Source organism: Mastigoproctus giganteus, chromosome 5, assembly GCF_048544385.1.
Source record: "Mastigoproctus giganteus isolate SK-2022 chromosome 5, ASM4854438v1, whole genome shotgun sequence".
NCBI lineage: Eukaryota > Metazoa > Arthropoda > Arachnida > Uropygi > Thelyphonidae > Mastigoproctus > Mastigoproctus giganteus.
In genome coordinates this window covers 15,354,280-15,375,691 of record NC_143579.1, presented here as the reverse complement: position 1 = coordinate 15,375,691, position 21,412 = coordinate 15,354,280, and the positions used below count along the sequence as shown (strand labels likewise).

The following is a 21,412-nucleotide window of genomic DNA, read 5'->3' as shown; positions in this document are numbered from 1 at the left end:
TAATGGACATGGGATAGTATTAGGTACCCCAGCTGAAGTTGCAGATGAACTCAACAGTTACTTTGCATCGATATTTACAAAAGAAAAACCCTTTACCTCAATGAGAAATTCTGAGAGTGAAGTTTAAAAAAAAATGTAATTAATGATGTTGAAATTTCACGTTTATTTAATGAAAACACTTTTGAGCCTACAGGCCAGTGAGGCTCCTGGGGTTGATGGCATATACCCTATAATCTTAAGGGAGGCAGCAAGTGAGTGCATTGAACCATTGAGGCTAATTATGCGAGCATCACTGGACTCGGGAGTGATTGGATTGGAAAAGTGCCAATGTGTCTCCAATACATAAGGGCGGTTCTAAGAGTGAAGTGGGAAATTACCAGCCAGTTAGACTAACTTCAGTAGTAGGGGAAAATCATGGAGACAGTGATCAAAGTTGGAATTCAGGATCATTTAGATATAAATGGAATTCTGAAGGATACTCAGCATGGATTTTAAAGGGAAAATCAAGTTTAACTAATCTAGTTAGCTATTTTGACAGGGTCACACAACAGCTGGACTTTGGGAATAATTTCAACATTGTTTATTTGAATTTCAGCAAAGCCTTTGACTCAGTCCCACATGAGCAGTTACTTTATAAGCTGGAACAGGTTGGAATCACAGGGAAAATCCTTACAAGATGGATAGCTGGATGGCTTCAGTATTAGAGGCAGAGGGTTGTGATAAATGGTTATTCCTCAGATTGGGTTGATATAAGAAGTGGGGTTCCCCAAGGATCAGTATTAGGACCACTGTTGTTTTTGATTTTCATAAATGACATCGATGAAGGGATAGAGGGCATGATGTCCAAATTTGCAGATGACGTAAAGATTGGTAGAGTTGTTAATGATCGCCACAAAGCAGAGCTTCTTCAGAATGACCTAGATAGACTTCACAGATGGTCAGAAAATGGCAGCTATGCTTTAATCCAGCAAAGTGTAAGGTATTGCAACTGGGGAACAGTAACCCCAAAATAACTTATACATTTGCCGGAGTTAAACTAAAGCTGGTAGGGGAGGAAAGGGACTCGGGTGTTATGATATGGTCAGACTAAGTTCTCTGAGCATTGTAGACAGGTTGCAAGGAAAGCCCATGGTGTCCTATCGATGATGTATCGAACAATTGCTAGTAGAGAAAAGGAGACATCATAATCACATTGTATAAGGCTATTGTAAGACCACAGTTGGATTACTGTGTTCAGGTATGGAGACCACACCTATAGAAAGTCATTGTGCTTCTTGAAAGGGTGCAGAGATGGGCAACTCGCCTGGTGAGATCGGCAAAAGGGCATCGATATGAGGAAAGACTTCGAATATGTGGATTGCAGAACTTGGAAACTAGACACCTTAGAGAAGACTTGATTGAGGTTTTTAAGGTTCTTCTAGAGTTTATCTAAGTAAATCCTTCTAGAGTTTATCTAAGTAAAAAAGTCATTACTGTTTTTTTTTTTTTGCATCCTTTGCCAAAGATTTCTCTTAATCTGCCTTTTCTTTCCTAACCTCCTTTGTGATTTGATTACAGACCAACTAATATTTACCATGGGCTTCTGTGTTGCCTTATAATTTATATGCATCCCTTGCATTTTTTTCTTCTCTGCCACGAGTCTCTTTAGTTCATCTGACATCCATTTAGGCCTAAACCTTGAACAGTATTTCTTAGTTGGTATGAAAAGCCAAGTAACTTCCAAGATTAAATCCTTGAATGCTTCCCATTTAGAATTTGCTGTTGGTAACATCATCAGTTGGTCCCACTGTACTGAATTTAAAAACTGCCTGATACCACTGTAGTCACCTTTATGAAAGACAAAACCCTTCCCTTTGGTAGGGTTTTGGCTTGATGGTAGTTACGTCTTTAAGTAAATCCCACATCAGTACACTGTGATCACTGCCACCTAGTGGTTCCTTTATCTGCAAATTCTTAATGCATGGATAATTAGTGCTGATAATCAGATCAAGAGTACATGAACATGCTGCTGTAGAAAACAATCATCCAATAAATCCACAAAAGTTTGACTAGTGAGTGAGTGAGTGACCAACCACAAGTTCCAGTCAATATCTAGGAAGATAAAATCTCCCATTATAAGACATTTTGATTTACTGGCCCACTCTATTCCTGTGCACAACTGTTCATTGTACTCATCAGTCATTAGGCCTAAGTAATATTCATACATCACTTTTATGGCAATTAAATTTTTTTTTTTTTTGGCATTTTGCTTTTGCTGTTAATTGGTTAATTACATAACAGATTTTTAATAGGCATGTTTTTTTAAAAGAGGAGATTTGAGTTTTTATAGATGAGTATTAAAAAGGAATTTCTCATCAAAGTAGATTTCCAAGTCTTTATACATAGGGACTTTTGAAATTGTTGGCCAGAAATATCTGGCGAAATTAAGAAGGAAGTCATCTTGTTGGAGATAGTAATATAGCATGACTTTTTGTGTGTTCACAGATAGATGAAAGACAAAAAAAAATACTTTTTCATGATTGCTAGATCTGGTTATTCACAGTGGCCTCCTCAAGGGTCGTAGAAATGGCCCAGACTTTCACATCATCTGCATAGGAAACAAAACTATTCTCAAATGGTGCTTATCTCCATGGTTAAGGAGGAGAAAAGTAAGGGTGAAGGGGTTCTTTCCTGTGAAATGCCAGTTAAAATAATTCTGTTATATATCTGTCCCAATGGACAAAAACACAAGCACAGTAACTGTCAAAAAAGATCTAATAAAGTGGAGGAGGTAACACAAAATTGCATTATATTGATAAGTCAATTTATTAAAGGATTTTTAATTTTTTAAACAGGAAACAGTTTGTACTGAAGTAGAGAGTGAGGAAGAATTCTCTTTTCAAGCACCTATAAAATTGGGACTAGTGGTTCAGGTTCCCTGGGGAAAAAATCATGCCTACCAAAAAGTTGAGCAACTTGGTGAGGTCAAGTGACTGCTGAGAAAAGGAGGATTATTTTTTGGTATAATATTCTTGCCTATACCCTAGAAGAAAGGAATTTTTCAATTTTGGTCCTTTTAGTCTCACAAATTCAGCTCTAGCCATCTTACAATGTCTAACATTGGAAACAGAGGAATGTGTAGTTTTAACTGTGGACAGTTTTAGTTTCGTTTTGATTGCTTCAGAAAATCAGGTACCTCACCATAATTTGGAATAGTTTTAAATTTTAGCCATTTTGAAAGATGCATTATTGGCAATACAGCCTAGCCACACAAAAAGGAGACAGCAAGCTCAATGGCAAAGGATAATGATTAAGTAACTGGTTATTCACAGCGACCTCCTCAAGGGTCTTAGAAATGGCCCGGACTTTCACATCATCTGCATAGGAGACAAAACTATTCTCAAATGGTGCTTATCTCATATGCCAAGGAAAGATTTTAAAAGTTCAAGCACAAAATTAACATTTTGCAGTTTAGCACCAGGAAACAATGACTGAATTTTTGATACAGTTGAAGCTCTTTATAGTGACCTTCTTTTTAATGTCCCAACACGTTATATAACCTCCAATGTGGTTGGTCCCAGCCAATTTCTCTTAACCTAATGCTATTTTACATTCAGTATAAAGACCCTGAAAATAAAACGATTTCTCCATGATGACCATAAATTTCTACCCCATAATCTGAATTTTTACCTTTTTATTACAATACTCACATGCAAAAATGACAAATGCTTGAAACATATTGAAGTAATTAACAAGTTTGCAACCTGACTGTGAGAAATCATTTAAGACTTCCCACACTCTTTTCTTGAGTGCAGTAATGAAATAACATTGGCTAGAAGTTCAATCCCCTAGTTAGAGTGTATAGTTATTCGTATGGTTCCAAGAAAGTGGATAGCTTTGCCAATCGCATATAAAATTAGGATTCTACAAGCTGTATGGTTCTGCATTCCTAAGAGTACTCTGTTCACTATTCTGAAAGGTTGGAAAAAGATTGAAAGTTTAGAGAAATCTGCTGCACTGGGTAGGATCTGAGCACGAAAGGCAAAGGACTTGGATCTTGAAAAGGTACTTTTGGAATGGCTAATGATGACGAGTGCAAAAAACATTCCCGTAGATGGTAATCTTTTAAAAGCTAGGGCTGAATTATTTACACATTGGATGGATATTGAAGAATTTAAAAGTTCATATGGATGATTACAGAAATTTAAGACTCATCATGGCCTGTCTTTCAAAAGAGTGTGTGGCAGCAATGGACATTGATGCTACAAAGGAATGGAAGGAAAATCGTTTAAAATAAGTTTTGCTAACATATGACCACAATGACATCAATACTGATGAAAAAATTGGACTCTTTTTTTAAAATTTCCAGATAAAACACTTACATTTCAGGGCGAGAAATGTTGAAGCAGAAAAAAGGCCAAACAATGGATTACTGTTTTCCTAGCAGCAAACATGTCTGACACAGAGAAGCTTCCTCTTTTAATCATTGGAAAAGCCCAGAAGCCTTGATGCTTTAAAGGTTTGAACACATTATCAAGCATACCAAAAGGCAAGAATGACATCACAAATCTACAAAAAATGGATGAGAGACTTAGATCGCACTATGAGTGAGAAGAATGTTGCTGTTTGTGTATAACTGCACGTCTCACTGTCAAGTAAATGACCTACATGCAATCACTGTCGAGCATCTAATACCAAATATGACGTCAGTTCATCAGTCACTTGATCAAGGTATTAGCATTAGTAGAGGCATATGATGCAAGAAAGCAAGCTTATTCAGCATCAGCCAAAAAAAAAAAAAAAAAAAAAAAAAAACACACACCACTCCCATTTCACCCCTCCGTTCGTTCGAAATACCTGTCCAGTTGAGCTTTAAATTTGTTTAGGCTATCAACTTCAACAACAAGTGATGGAAGTCGGTTCCACCAACCAACCACCCGCTGGCCAAAGGCAAATCTTTGCCTTTGGCCAGCGTTGTGTGATCCAGTGTTTTAAGAAAAACTACCGAAGAATGCTATTAAACAAAAAATTGTGCTGTCTTGAAAACAAAATTCAAAGTGAAATCAACGTCCTGCAGTCAATGTATTTATGTGTTTTAGCATGGGATGAAGTTGATAGAAAAGTAATCACCAACTGTTGGATTTACCACCTTGAATGATGCAATGTGAAGTTTCGCATGCTTCTTCCTCTATTAATTGCAAAGAACAGTCTGACAATAGGGAAGAAATATTTGAGCATATGCATCATCACCTAAATTTATAGGAAAACTTAAGCTTCAAAGATGATGCAGAAGTGGATACGGACACTAAATGTTCAGGATATGCAGGAATGATGAGGAACTCATTGCAGACATAATGGAATCTTCTAAAATTTGTAGTGATGAAGATGAGGAACCTACTGTGGTTGAACAAGAAGTTTCAGTGAAAGATTCTCATTAAGGATTAGAACTTGTACATAGATTTTTTTCAAGCACAAAATAATTGCTAGCACACACCTTCATAATTCTCTACCATTGAAACATCGTGTTTAGACAGATTATTTTAAAGTATGAAAAAATTCTCTTGTTAGGTCCTGATAGGTATATGTAGCCTATGTAGTGAAATTTACAATTTAATTGTAACCTTACTGCACTCTACAATCATAATTTTCTTGTTTAATACTCTAGTACATATTATAAATAAGATTATACTATATTGTATTAGTTGAATTACATAAAATGTTCAAGCTTTTACTTGTTTTGTTGCTGATTTTAGGAAATGATCGATATAACGTCCTTCCGCTTTAACAACCGTCTTTCTCATTCCCCTGGAAGGTCATTATATAGAGCTTCAACTATATATTAAACCTGAAAGTGGTACATGGCAGTGATCCAAGGATAAAACTGGGTCAAAAGTCATAGTAGCATAACCAGCAGTATTAGTAAAAAAAAAGGGGGGGGGGGGGTCAAGAATTTGATTACCATGTGTAGGAGAGAGAACAATTCGGACTATCCCTCGAGATAAACATTTCAATAACTTGCTTATTGAAATGTTTTATGTCTTGGTGCAAGCTTATGTAATTCTAAATAGGAGGAATAGGGAGATTAAAGTCTCCAAAAATGATTGCTGATACTTTGAAGTTGGCATTAAGGGTAATACAAGAGATAAACCACACATAAGATTCCTTCATGGTGGGGGTGGGGGAAGCAAACTAATTATACACCTACCATAGATTCAGTAATATAAAATAAGTTTTCACCATATATGAGATACTTATTTAAAGAAAAAAAAAAAAAACTATTTTTTAAGGGAAAACAAATGAACATACTTACCCGATCTAAAATTGATGTACCACATACACAGCACTTATCCAATGTGTTCTGAAAAACAGAAAGGTAAACTGCATGCCAACTAAAAATGAAACAACTTTTCAAATTGTAATGTCCCATCTAAACAGTTAAATGAAAATTTTCTACCACGTGATTTATTTAGGACAAAATTCATTCAATTTACTTTGAGAGTGTAAAATAATGCATATCTTAATAGTATCTTTACACAGTTTGCATCAATGAAAAAAGTACGCTCAACTAATACCTGGCTGTACTGCCTTTAACATGCACATGTCATGACATACTCACTCCAACAATGTGCTGGAGGATGTTCACAGATAGGGTAGACCATGCTGATCACACTGCATCCCACAATTTTTCAGGTATTTCATGGACTCTGCTGGACAGTCCATTCACATTTAAATGTGATTGTAGGCAAGTTTGGTAGCTATGGGATGATGGAAAACTTTTTAGAATGCTTGTCAAACCAGTCCAGCAATATTACACTGCCATGTGACACCAAGCATTATATCCTTGAACGATGTTTTGGTGGTCTCGGAGGACCATTACCTTATATATGGGGGAGGAGAAGACATCAATGCTGTCATCACTAGCTTGTAAACTCTCCCCCCCATGTAGTGGGGTTCGAGCCTTGTGTTAAGCATGCCACACCTGCATCCATTTACTTGCATGCAGTTATAAAAGCAATTCATTAGACCAGGAAACTTATTTTTTCTGTTACTCACTGTCAAATGTCTCCTCTTCTGTGCCCAATGGAGACACATTTGCATGCAACAGATAATCAAGAGTCAATATCTGGAAAGTTAAATTCCCATATTATAAGACATTCCAATCAATTGGCCTACTGTTGTGTCTGTATAACTGTTCATTATACTCCTCAGTCATGTGGCCTATAGAAATCCAAGAAAACAATAGCACTCTACTATTCTTATTTTAGTTTTCTCAGTGTTTATATCACACAAATTTGACTTGACATACTGGTCACCCATATCATCTGGGTTGTTTTGTTTGTTTGTTGTTTGGTTTTTAGGAGCATTAGCAACTAAGGCCATATTGCTCCGGGATATGCGGTGGTCATTCCCTGACCTTTCCGCATCCTCCATATTTGGTGGTGACGGGCTCGAACCCCGGTCTAATCAAGAAGCGTGTGCTGTGCACTGCTGCTCCTTCCCACCTGGCTACGGAGGCGCCTTATCATCTGGGTGCACTGCCCCAGATTCTATGTACTTCTTAACCAAGCACACAGCTCCCATTCCCCCTCCCTCCTCTCCTGTCTGTCCTTCTTGCACACATTGTTATCACTTAATTCAAATTCCACACATCCCTCATGTCTAAATAGTACCATTTGATAACTTAACGCATACTTCAAATTCATTAAATCTGTTTACTACACTCCTAGCTTTAGTGTGCAGCAAGTATACATGCACTCATTTTGTTTTTAGAGTAATATTAACACATCCTACATATTTACTTGTCCTCTGAAGATCCCCCAGCAGGCCTTGTAATCTCTGACACCTTACTTTTCACACTGCTGAATGTCCCAACAGAAACAGCACAAGAATCACATATTGCATCTCAAACTTGTGGAGAATTCATGGCAGTGGAGTGACTGGTGCATTTATGCCGCTACTGTTCTGAGATGGGGAAGCTTATAGGGTAGCTTCATATATTTCTGAATAAATTGACTGAGGAATGGTAAGAGCCTCCACCAGGTAGCACCTGGGACTGTTTGGACTTGAACACGTGCCCTTCATCAATATCATGAAAGGCATGTTCTGCCCACCCATAATGCTTTCCAGTCTAGTGTCACCCACATTCACAATTCAGCATCCCACTTTACAATTTGTCTTTCAACGAAATAACTGCAATACTGGCAATCAATAAGGTAAAGCATTTTAACTCTATTTGGGGGGGGGAGAAGCAATTTGTCTGAAAATTTGCTTCCATTCCTAATGTCAATGCACAGATGTACTTTGCACTGGCAATAGAAAATTGCAGCAATTGCTGATTTGGAGCACAGTTTACTGCAATGAGTTCCACCATAACAAGTGCTACATTGAGTACGTCTATTGCCAACTGAGGTTCCAAATGGGCAAACCAACTTGGTACCCTAGTTTACAGGAATGATACCAGGTGGGAAACAGAAGTAGGGAGAAGCAAATACTTCTTGTTATTGTTGGGAATTCTTGGCACATCAGCCACTCAAACCTTAATATACCCAATCTAGTGATATTCAATATTTCAGGGAAACCTAACATAACCTGACCTTGGTGATTCTATGACAAGGCATACACCGATGAGCCAAAACATTATGACCACCTATCTAATATGATGTTGGTCCTCCACATGCAGACAAAACAGCTCATACCTGGCAAGGCATGGATGCTAAAAGATTTCTAAATGTCTTGTGGTATCTGGTACTAGCACATAACCAACAGATCCTTTAACTCCTGTGAGGTCCATGGTTGAGATGCCACAGATCAGAGTTGCTGTTCCAACACAACCCACAGATGCTCGATGGGATTGATGTCTGGGGAATTTGGAAGACAGAGCACTACCTGGAAGTCTTCCTCATTTTCCACGAACAAGTCTCGAACAACCTGGGCAGTGCAGCATGGTGCATTATCCTGCTAAAAGACAGCACCGCCAGGAGGAAGACCATTGCCATGAAAGGGTGTACTTGGTCAACAATGATGTTTATGTAGGCAGTAGACAGAGTGCCTGGCACATGGATGACTGGACCTAGGGTATCCCAGCAGAACATCACCCAAAGCATGATACTGCTGCCACCAACCTGATTTTTTTCGTCCCGGTGCATCCAGGCATCATCACTTCCCTAGGAAAACGATGCACGCACGTACTCAGCCGTCCACATGGTGTAACAGGAAACATGATTCATCGGACCAGACAACCTTCTTCCAATCACTCAAGGTCCAGTTTCTATGCTCGCGTGCCCATTGTAGGCACTGTTGCCAATGAACCGTGATTAGCATGGGCACTCAGAGTGACCTGCAGCTACACAGCCTCATTTTCAGCAGGGTTCGATGTACTATGTGACACATTACTCCTGTCACCAGCATTCCAATTACCAGCGACCAATTCACATACCAACCAGGAGAGCCTTCGCTCACCTCGAGCATCGATGAGCCACGGTCATCCAACACCTCGCCAGTGGTTCGTAGGTTTTTTCTCCTTGGACCATTTTCAGTAAATACTCACCACAGCTGACAGTGAGCACCCCACCAGCCGTGCTGTTTCAGATATGCCCTGACCCAGTCATCTGGGTGTTACAATTTATCCTTTGTAAAACTTGCTTAAGTCCGCTGCCTTTCCCATCTGAAGAACAAGAGTAACGCTGATTAACGGAGCTCGGTATCAGGTGTTTTTTATACTGTGTCCCGACCCACGCAATAGTTCACCTGCAGCTGCTTCCATTTGCATAACAACTCGCTGGTCATAATGTTTTGGCTCATCGGTGTATATCTTTGCAAATAATATAGTTCCTATATAAGTTAGCTTCCTGTTGGGGAAAACCCTCTGAGGGTTTTCCCCAACAGTTGACTGTTTCATACACCAACCAGACTAAGTAAATATCCTTTAATATAGTATATCACTCTATAATAAATAAAACAATGAACATTATTAGATTCATTACTGATGTGAATGTCAACCATCTTCACATTCATTATGAGATTACATGGGCATTTCAAGTATCTTTCAGTATATTTAAAGATAAATCAGATGTAAGACATCAGATTTAAAGAGTAAGGTAATCATAATCAAGACAGACTATTCTCAAAAGCTACTTGGATCCTCACTTATTTTATATTTTTTAGTTTAATTTTAATTGTACATAGTTTCTATTTTTCAATTTTTATATTTTGTACAGCTTTATTTATTGCAGTGTACACAGTGATTGATCATATTAAAGGATAATTTAGCTTAGTCTGTTTAGTGCATGAAAGGATCAACATGTAAGTTAGCTTCATACTAATTTCAAATATTTTTCAGCAATAATTTTTAATTTGAAGATTTAAAAGCTTTTGTATGAATTCTGTTAAGCAGCACTTAAGAGTGCTTGATAACGCTAATAAAATATTTTTTTCCTTTCTAGGTCCTAACTTTGTGGAAAGCTTTGAAGCAGTGCTTCTGAAACATTCTCAGCTGTAGAACTCTTAGAAAACAATTTTCTGTGAAAATCTAATCTCTTTAAATAAAAATAAATAAATATACACAACCCTGCTGTTGATAACTTTAACACGAATTTTAAAAAAAATTACTGAATAGTATGTATAAAATTTAGTTAGTAGTATATAGCAATAATGCTGTTTGTAACCAATTAGCTGTATAAGCACAGGTTATGAACTACAATTTAGATGGATGTATACCTAAGAAATCTCTGATTTAGTATAAGATTGAAAGCATTGTCAAGTTGCATTTCAAGTGGGTTTATGACAGTTTATGTGGAATAATGAATTAATGGCTGATAGGCACAAATAGCTATTTTATGCCTAAGCATGTAATCTATAACTAATTTATTATCTAATTTAATAAATCTACAAGTTAGTGCAGATGCATCATTTTAGCATGGCAAACTACTAAAGTAGCTAAAGAATTGGCATCATTTAAGCATGTCTCATATTGTGAATACCTTCACGAGTTGCCATGATATTGCACTACCTCGAATAAGTAATGCTTCACCAATGGAGAAGACTTGTTACTTATTCTTGGCGGATACCACCACCCAGATGGCACCATTTCAAAACTTAGTGGCTTCTCATCAGTGGGTGGGCAGGTACCCTGGAGTTGCAATGATGACAACCCAGTTATGAAATATAACTCCACAATATGAGAGATGCTGATGGTGTGCAAATAGATCAGACTAAAAGCATTAAACTATTAGACTATAAAGTAGCTAAATGCTTTAGCTAATTTAGTAGTTTGCTGTGTACTGAAATAATGCATTTGCACAAACTTGTACATCAATTAACTTCTACACAACTTGAGGTTTTAGCCCTAAAATGCTTTAACAAAATAATGTAATATAAATGAATTAATCTTAGGTGGACATTCCTATGCTAATCAATGGGGTCCTTACACAGATAATATTCAATTAAAATGAAACCCCATTAACCTCACACAATTTTTCTGTGATGGTGGTTAATAGGGCCAAATTTGATGTTTTTGAGAATTAATTTAGCAAAATAGTAATTTTATAGCAATAACATTTTAATAACAATAAATACATACAGTAAACTGGCAGTGGAACGCTAAGCCTGATATATGTTACATATATATATAAAAAAAAAAAAAGAAAGAAAGAAAGATATACAACAGGAATAATAATAAAAGATATCACATATAAAAAAGACTTACCAAACTAGACATTCCTAAATAAGACCTTCACTCATTCAGTCAGCAAGAAATGAACATATTTTGTAATGGCTGCCAAATGAGTCGTTATTAAAATGAAGGATGTAGAGCTGCTGGAACGAGTACAGAGAAGGGCAACAAGATTAGTGAATGGAACAAAGGGGTGCTCTTACGAAGAAAGGCTTAAGTTTTGCAAATTACAGTGTCTGGAGACTAGGCACCAGCGAGGTGATCTGATAGAGGTGTATAAAGCCTTGAATGGTTTGAGCATGCTCAATGCTGATGGGATTCTTCCTCTAGCTCAGAAGAATCACCTGAGATGGCATAAATTCAAATTGAGGAAAGACAGATGTAGGATAGACGTGCGGAAATTTGCCTTTAGCCAGCGGGTGGTTGGTTGGTGGAACAGACTTCCATCCCTTGTAGTGGAGGTTGATAGCCTAAATAAGTTTAAGGCTCAGCTGGACAGGTATTTTGAACGAACAGAGGGGTGAAGTGGAAGTGGGTTTTTTTTTTTTTTTTTTTTTTGGCTGATGCTGCATAAGCTTGCTTTCTTGCATCAAATGCTTCTACTAATCCTAAAATGCTAATGCTAATTTGACAAAGTGTGACAAGAATCAAAAATAATAAAAATTATAAATGTAATGAAAAATTATTGAGAAATATGCTAAAACTAATAGAGTAAATGCCAATTAATGTTATTGATGATTACTGTTTTTAGTCCCTTACTCTAATCAAAAATGAAAATTCAAAACCATTTATAATACAATTATATAAATTCTGCCCACTTCATATGATCATATCATCACCATTTACTATTATCATTTTTCATTTCAATTAGGAGAGTTTTCCAGAACAGCTAAAAATTGTGCATAAGTCAGAAATTTGTCAATTATTTACAACCCGAACATGTCAAATAATGTTTATGACTTCATTCCTTTTCATGCAAAAGCAGTACCTTTTAACTTCTAATTCCAGCCTGTAGCCATCAAGAAAAGCCTGTAAACAGAAGCAAGTGAACGATCAAGAAAATGATGGATTTGCTATTGGAGTTTACAGTTGGGGAAAGGGGCAATCTAATCCACTGTAGTAAAGTTTTATAACTATGTACAATATTGGTGTTTAATTACACTGTCCAAGCATTTGAAGTTTTCCAACAAGTAATTATGTGATCTCATAGCACATATATGCAGTACTGTATCCACTGTCTGCTTTCCACGAATAGACTTAAGTTTAGTTTGCAACTGACATCCATCGAGAATTTAACTGTGATTTATTTTTGCTTAGAATAGAAACGTTGCAGAAACATAGAGATTTAAGTTTGAGTGTAAAGAACAAAATTCTTAATGCTTATGATGCCTAAGGACATAGCAAAAAGAATTAACCTATTAGAAGCCATGCATACGATGGCTAATGCTTAAGATTTAATTTCCAAACAAACAATCAAAATCTGTTTTCGTAAAACTGGATTTATTCAGCCAAGTGCTTTGGGATAAATACTGAAGAAAGTAGTGCAGTGCCAACAGAGTATACCAGTACAGACAACCCCCATACATGGTACTTCTACAACACGGTTTCGCTCTAACATGACTGATAAATTGCGGCAATCCTTGCACAACATGGTACTTATATAACAAGGTTTCACTCTAACACGGTTTGAGAATTGTTGGAAATCTCATAACACGGTATTTTTGAGCTTTTGTGCTGGGAAAACCCTGTACATCTTACATAATATATGTAAGATGTAATTTTCAACATTTCCATTCCTTTTTGTGAATCCCTGCTGTTAACTCACTAGTCATTATCGTCTTCATGGTATTTTTCTAAAGCACATTTCTGGAGTTCACTACCATAAAACAATAAAAACAATTTGCACTTTCTGGTTTATTGGGCTTTTCTGTTAGTTATTATTTGGTTTTTAGGAGCATTAGCAACTAAGGCCATATTGCTCCGAGGATATGCAGTGGTCATTCCTCTGACCTTTCCGCATCCTCCGTATTTGGTGGTTACGGGCTCGAACCCCGGTCTAATCAAGAAGCGTGTGCTACGCACTGCCGCTCCTGCCCACCTGGCTACGGAGGCGCCAATTTTCTGTTAGTGTAATCAATTATAAATGGGTAGTAAACTTGACCTTCTTGCATTTGTGATAGTACCGATAGCTGAAAGTCTGTGGGTTTTCACGTTATTATGGTGAAATGTGTTTCCCCTTCCATGATATATTCAATATATAATAAAAAACAAATAAATTTTCAGAAACTCATTACTCCATATCTCACTTGTGTGTATCGTGTTTGTTGCAACTTGTGCATGCTGTGTTCTTTGTTATTAATTGCTTATCATTTTTACTGTTTTAAATTTTACAACAAAAATAACTAATATGTACATATTAACAGTGCATATTAATTAAACTATGTATGAAAGCGTAAATTTATTGCTAACTGAAAAATATTCTTCCGATTTTCACGTATCATTTAAAGCGGGGTTCACTGTATTTTGTTGGGAGATCTCTGGGTTAGGGAGATTTCTGTGCTATTGAACTTGTGCTTGTTTGAGACTATAAAAAATTGTGACTTCAAAGAGTGCAGTTCGTGACTTAGACTAAGGTACACAAAATCTAGATGCTGCAGAAGAGATTATACTTGGCAGTGATGAAGAGGAAGAAAATTAAATGAATGTACATTATCTGATATAAGTATCACAGTTTGTAAGGTAAGATGTTTGTTCGGTTATTACTATTTAAGTTACTACTATTATAAAAAATAAAGTTAAAATATTATTACTACTATAAAAATTAAGTTTCCGAGAGTTATAAAAAACAATAATGGTGTATTTTTGTTAGCTTTTGGAATGTAACCCCCCTTTTTGCAGTGGTTCTTAGTCCCGTATTTCGCATTACGCAAGATTTTGTAGGAACCAAACTACTGTGTTATATGAGGGTTACCTGTAATTCACTTAATATTATTGGTTATAAATTGATGAAAATCTTCTGACGACAGGTGATCTTTCAGTAAGGGATATAGTCAATGGAATTATACCAGATAAACTTGACACTGAGGATGAAAATTCTAATAATGAAGATATCAAGATCCAGAGAGTTATTCCAATAACCAGAAAAATTAGGAAATCTTTTGAAGTGCATTAGAACTTAAGGGAGGAAAAAGTGGGGGCTACAAATTATTGTACAGGTTACAAGAATACAGGTAGCCCTCATTTACACTGAGGCTGGGTTCCTGGGGGGACAGGTGCAAATAGAACCCTTTATATAATGGAGTCAATGGGAAATCACAGGTTTAGGTTCCGGGCACCAAAAATTTTACCTAAAAAGAATAAAAAGTTTTATTTTTAATCTAGGTAAATACAGTACATATAATAAATAAAAAATAAATTAATACAGTAGTGTGTAGTATACATAAAACATTTTGCAGTGGCATAATGCCGAAGTTTTAGTTGACTTTTGAAGGTCCTGGTTGAGGATCTTTTGTTGACAGCCCTGGTTGAGAAGGTTGCCTTTTTTTTGAAGAAAGAAACAAGTGTTGATTGTTTGGATTTCTTCCTCCTTTCTTTAATAATTTCAAAATAAGGACTCAGGGTTAATATAACACCCCTTTTAACTGTGGCACTCCTCTCCCAGTCATGATCAATGTCACAGAGCTCATTAGTGAGGGATTATACACTTGCAAGAATCCGTTGTAGGTCACCGATCTTCATAATTTTTAGAGGGTCTCCTTTCTCTTCCTCCTGATGTTGGCTAAGTTCTGCAGCTTACTTTTCAAGGTTGTTGTTATTTGTCGTTATTTGGTTTTTAGGAGCAGTAGCAACTAAGGCCATATTGCTCCGGGATATGCGGTGGTCATTCCCTGACCTTTCCGCATCCTCCATATTTGGTGGTGACTGGCTCGAACCCCAGTCTAATCAAGAAGTGTGTGCTACGAACTGCTGCTCCTTCCCACCTGGCTACTGAGGCGCCTTCATTCTCAGTATGGAGCACTCAATCTAACCTCTGTCTTCAAACACCATACCACTACCAGCAAGGAAACCATTACATAGATTGACATTAAATTAAATTTTGACAGTCTAAAAAGCTTAATAAATATGGAGTGATTCTTCTCTTCGTTCCTGTAGATCAGGGTTGGCCAACTTAACTTGTGATGTGATCGACTTTTTTTCTTCAAAATGGGCCGCGATCTAAGATCTCACAAGAAGTTCATTGCACATGGTTAAAAAGGTTAATCAACGCATATTGAAAAATGTTGTTTATAAATTTTAAAATTCAATACAATTCAGAATTCTTATTTTAAAATCATACGTATTTAAATTTTTAATTTATGTGAAGTTTGTGTCTTCATGTCATCTGCCAAGCTTTAAAAATCGGGGACACACTGTGATGAGGCCAACCATAAAGAATCTTCTGTATACAAGTCCGTAAGAGTAGAGCGATTCTTCGTCTTTTTTTTGTTTGTTTTGTTTCAAATACAAAATGGCCAATTCACAGACACGTGGAACCAAAACAGGAATTTAAAAATTCACTGAATTTTTTTACAGTACTTTTCTCGGCAAACATATTTCCAAAAGTCTTTCTCTGATGATTTGGCTTTTAGGAAGATATCGATTTGCAATGTAATAATTTCATTTTCAAGTAATATTTTCTCCATGTGAAAAATCTCAGCGATTTTTTCTGCAATTTGTTTCGTATCTTAGTCGACCTTAAATGGACAAGAAATATACTGAACGATGTCTTCAATTGTTTTAAAATCACTGAATCTGGTTTCAAAATCGTCCACAACTTTCTCAATTTCAGAAACATATTTCTCACTATTAAATTCAAAAACAGGATACTTTTTCAAATGATCTTGCATATTTGCAAAATGACCGAACTTTTTTCTTTGAGATCCTTAGCTATTGCCAAAAATTGATATTTATGTGCAGAAATACTACTAATCATGTCACCCACATTTTTATTTTTTCCTTGTAATTCTAAATTCAGATCACTTCATTTACTGGTAAAATCTGCCAAAAAAAGCCAGATCAAACAACCACACCGTATCTTGCAACTGCTGATAATCATCACTTTGATCAATAATTTTTTTTAAAATTTCATTCAGCAAATTTCGAAATCTCTGTAGAAACCTACTCCGACTCAGGGCAGACCGACTAGCCAAGTGGATAAAGTGCCTGCCCGGCAACTTGAAGGTAGTGGGTTCATATTCCGCCTCGGGCTTGGATCAGAGTAGATAATGCAAAAACTTGGGGAGGTGCATTATGGTCACAGAAGCCGATGCGCCAACAACTAACAAAAAAAAAAAAAAAAAAAAACCGACTCAGCCACTTCACATCTGTGTGTAATATCAGATCTAGTTCTTTTTCATCGAGGTGCATTTTGAACAGTCTCCTTTGAAGAGATTGTCCTCTGATGGAATTCACGATTTTGAAAGCTATGTCCATAACACTTTCAGTATTTAATCTTTTGCTGGCTAACACTTGTTGGTGGATGATACAGTGGTAACTCAAAAAATCTGGGAATTCATCATCCTTTTGGCACAATGCGATGAATCCATTAAGATGCCATGTCATTGCTTTAGCTCCATCTGTTGGTGTTCATACGAGCTTAAATAATGGTAATTTAATTTTTTCAATAAAAGTTTTGAATGCGTTAAATATATCAAGACCTCTAGTTCTTTCTTTTAACAAAACCATACCCAGCAGTTCTTCTCTAGAGGCAGAATCATCAAAAATCATCATCATACGAATGAAAATGAGCAATTGAGCTATATCACTGACGTGTTGTAAAGAAAAGGACACGCAATTAGCAATATGAGCACACAATTGTTCGCTCACATTTCTACTCATTTTTTTGATGCATCGCATCACAGTATTTCAAGATAATTGCAGATCTTGAATGGCACTTTTAATTCCATTTTTGTTCTTAAAATTTTCAAAAAGAGAATCTGTTATTTCTAAATATGCGTCTTTGATGAACTGACCATCAGAAAATGGTTTCCACTTTTTTGCAAGAAATAACTCACTTTAAATGATGCTACAGTTACTGCTTTAGATTGTAAATTAGGTGTCACAAAGAAATTTTGTTGTGCGAATAATCTGGATTTAAGTTCTTTTAATTTATTTTTTCTAAGGTCACTATTAGGCAAAAAATCCGATTGGTATTTACCATGGAGCGCTTTGAAGTGCCTTTCGAAATTTCCTTTTTTGGGTCTAGCCACGGAAGGCACTGCAAATCAAATAACAACATTTTTCTTTTATCATTATAAAAAAGTATTCTAGTTACCACTCTTGATGAAAATGATACGTTTTACTCTTTTTCATAGTATTCATTTTAAATCAAAGGGTATTAAATTAACGTATAAGTACTGTCCAGTTATTAATATTAAATAAGCCAAATAAGAATTCGACACATACGCTATGCTCTCCTCAACATAACTGCGTGAATTTTCATTAGACAAGTCAAGCGGCTGCGCAGCGACAAGAGTGGTCATGTGGTTCAATGGATTTGTAATAAGCGTATGCAGTAGGGCACATAATAATACAGGTGACCCCCGCTTAATGCTGATAATATGTTCCAGAAAAACAGAGCGCTAAGTGAATCTGCGCTAAGCAAGTGCCGTATTCCCATAAGGTAACATATGTATTTGTGAATTGCGTTCGGTGCCATAGGATATTTCCTAATGAATAATAAATGGTAGTGAAAAGATACACAAATGTCGGTCAAAATATTTAATATAAAAAAATTTGTACATATAAAATATTCCATTACATACGTATATAATTATGTGGAACTACTTACATATCAAAATTAAACCCAAAAAAGTCCTGCTTCATATATGTTAAAAACTTGTTGAGAAGTATAACACATAATACCCCTCTTCAATAATTTTAATAAGTTCTTTTTTGAAAGTTTCGGCTCCTTAATCTGCACTTGCGGCTTCTCCCTGGATTTTAAATCTATTCAACCAGCCCTTACAAGTTTTAAACGGTTCCACATTTTTTTTTTAGGTGAGTTTTCTTCAGATCATCATATAGGCTAATCTCTCTCTCTCTCTCTCTCTCTCTTTTTTTTTTTTTTTTTATAATATTTAACTTAACTGAATTCTGCATTGGATATTATCTTCATTAAAATTATTTAGAAGTCTCTCCATTTCAATTATAATAGCCAGCCTAGTTGCTTGCAGTGGAACAGCCGTCTTTCCTGCTGCTAAAATTAATTTTTTATTTTTTATAATTGTTCTTACAGTTAAACTTGCCAGTCAATATGGCACACATCCACTTGTCGTTGACCGGAATCGATTTGCTTCAAAACGTCTAATTTAATTTTCAAATTCAGTCTTTTTCTTATATTTACAGTCCTTGTACTGCATCCAGATATTGTTGCTTTTTCATTCTTATCCACCATTATTAACTCTTCGGAAATGTAACTGTGTTGGTTGCATTAATTATGATACAATGTTTGAGTAAAGAGTCCGTCATGGACGATGTTTAACACTGTACCGAGTGATGACTAGACATCGGATAAATGCATATAATGCAAATATTACAAACAATATACTTGATCATTTTTTAAAATTTTCATCTCGGAACTACGTAACAAGTCACTGTACTGCAAGAAATTAGCGTGGGATAAATTTCACTGAGCGTGGGAAATTTCTCAAGTCGGCGTGGGAAACGTTTTAATGCTATTGATGCATTAAAACATTTTCAATGTTTTCAATTTAATGCATTTTCAAGCTATTGACCCCATCAAGTGAAACGATTTCGTTAAATATGCCAAAAATGCAATCTGTAAAAGTGTTATAGTGATTTGTGACAGCGTTATAGTCAGATATGGGTTATAATATAAGAACAGCATTGTAGCGAATCAGCGTAAAGCGAACCACATTATAACAAGGGCCTGCTGTAATAACATTTAGATTTTGACTAATCTATTTTTTATATATATTTAAAATCGTCGTGATCGACCGAAATTAAAGCCGCGATCGACTGGTAGATTGTGATCGAATTGTTGGTCACCCCTGCTGTACACTGACATTAAAATTAAAATTTAGGGGTCTAAAAAGCTTAATGAATATTGGGCGATTATTCTCTTCATTCCTTAAGTCAGATCGGAACTTTTCGAAGCGTCATGTTCACAGGAATAAGAGTAACACACAATTAATCCAAAACTTTTGCCTTATGTTGGAATGTTTGTTCTTCAGCATGTGTATAAGTGACCAATCGTCGGATAATAGGAATGGTCTACGGATATTGATTGAATTTTCACATAGTTTCATCTCTAGGGTTTCCGCAATAAGTAATTTGTGGTAGTTACGTGGAATATTTATTATTTTTGTTTCATTAAAGCCGAAAGAATGTCGTTCATTTATTGGGTGAAACAAAAGTTCCGAAGCATTTGAACAGCCCGCCCGAACCGAAGCTTCGTGTTGCTTTGCTCTAAGCTGTGCCACTCCCATGGTAGATCCTACATAAACAGCATCACAATTTTTGCATGGGATGCTATATACAAGATCATACTGTGATTGGAAAGTAGTGTTTGAAGGTCGATTTCTGAAGAATGTGCATAATTTATTCATGGGTTTTGCTATAATTTGGTACTGTACATACATTATAGTTATGTATGTACAGCGCACACGCACACACACACTGTACTGAATAACAAATAAAGATTGGTTTTAATATATAAAAATTAATTTTTATATTTCATCCAAAAAAAAAAAAAAAAAAAATTTCTCCTGTTTAATGTTACTAGCTTCTTAATGTTATCAATTACACTGTACTAATACTAAATGTTATCAGTTGGGAAAGGACCAGTATGATCTTTCTAGAAAGTATAACTACCAATTAGTTCTCAGTAAGATAACTTATTTACATCCTCCCAACTAAATATATGCCAAACCATAGCATACTGAGGGAATCACTTAACTTTTTTTTATTAATCTATTTTTTATAGATTTTATGCAGCAATTTGGATAATATTAAAATCAGTATAATTTTAGATAAATTTAAATTTTGGATGGAGTGGAAGTCTATATGTTAAAGTGCATTGGGCCACTGTGCAATGTCCCTGTGCAAAGAATCTAAATATTAGCAAAAAGGTGGAATTTTGTACTGTATCAACTCTTGCAGTGAAAATATGCACAGTATCAACTTTTCAGATACACTAATACTGTAATTGAGTCACTAAAACAATCATTAATTAATGACTGAATATATTAATTAATTAATTAATATAACTGAAATAAAATTACATAAAAGTGATAAAACAAATAAATTAAAATATAATAAAATGTTCTAAAAATAAAGATTCCAGAGTTTTCCAAGGTTAAGACTTTCTTCATCAGTGGATTATACATTCTGGTTTCAATATACATATATGCTCTATATAAGTACATGGTATAGTTTCCACTGTGCCAGCATATGACTCCAGCATAATCCTGCATCGGCACCAGAAGTATTGCTTCATCTGGATCGCTCCCAGAAAACATCCCAATTGAGCTAAAGATTAAATGGTGGAATGCATGCACCATCCCCAAAAGCAATTCATAAATGACTATGGTTCTCCTTTAGCATCACTGGTTTGCACAAAATGAAATGCAACTACACAATCCTTTCAATCTCATACTAAACCAGAGAGGTTTCTAAACATATATCCATGTAAAATATATGTAAATTAAATACAAAATTAATTAATAAATTATAATAAATTAATTTTGAAAAAGATTATGG

The 21,412-nt window shown here is 35.8% G+C and overlaps 1 protein-coding gene across 3 annotated transcripts in view; it reads right to left on the bottom strand.

The window, feature by feature from the left end:
- Window positions 1-21,412, bottom strand: part of LOC150085198 (lipoma-preferred partner homolog) — a 196,447-nt gene that overhangs the window by 38,165 nt on the left and 136,870 nt on the right. For all 3 annotated transcript variants that reach the window (XM_090373083.1, XM_090373085.1, XM_090373084.1), the window contains one exon: window positions 6,290-6,337. In XM_090373083.1, coding sequence (XP_090229209.1) covers window positions 6,290-6,337 — 48 coding nt within the window. The remainder of the gene's footprint in view (window positions 1-6,289; window positions 6,338-21,412) is intronic.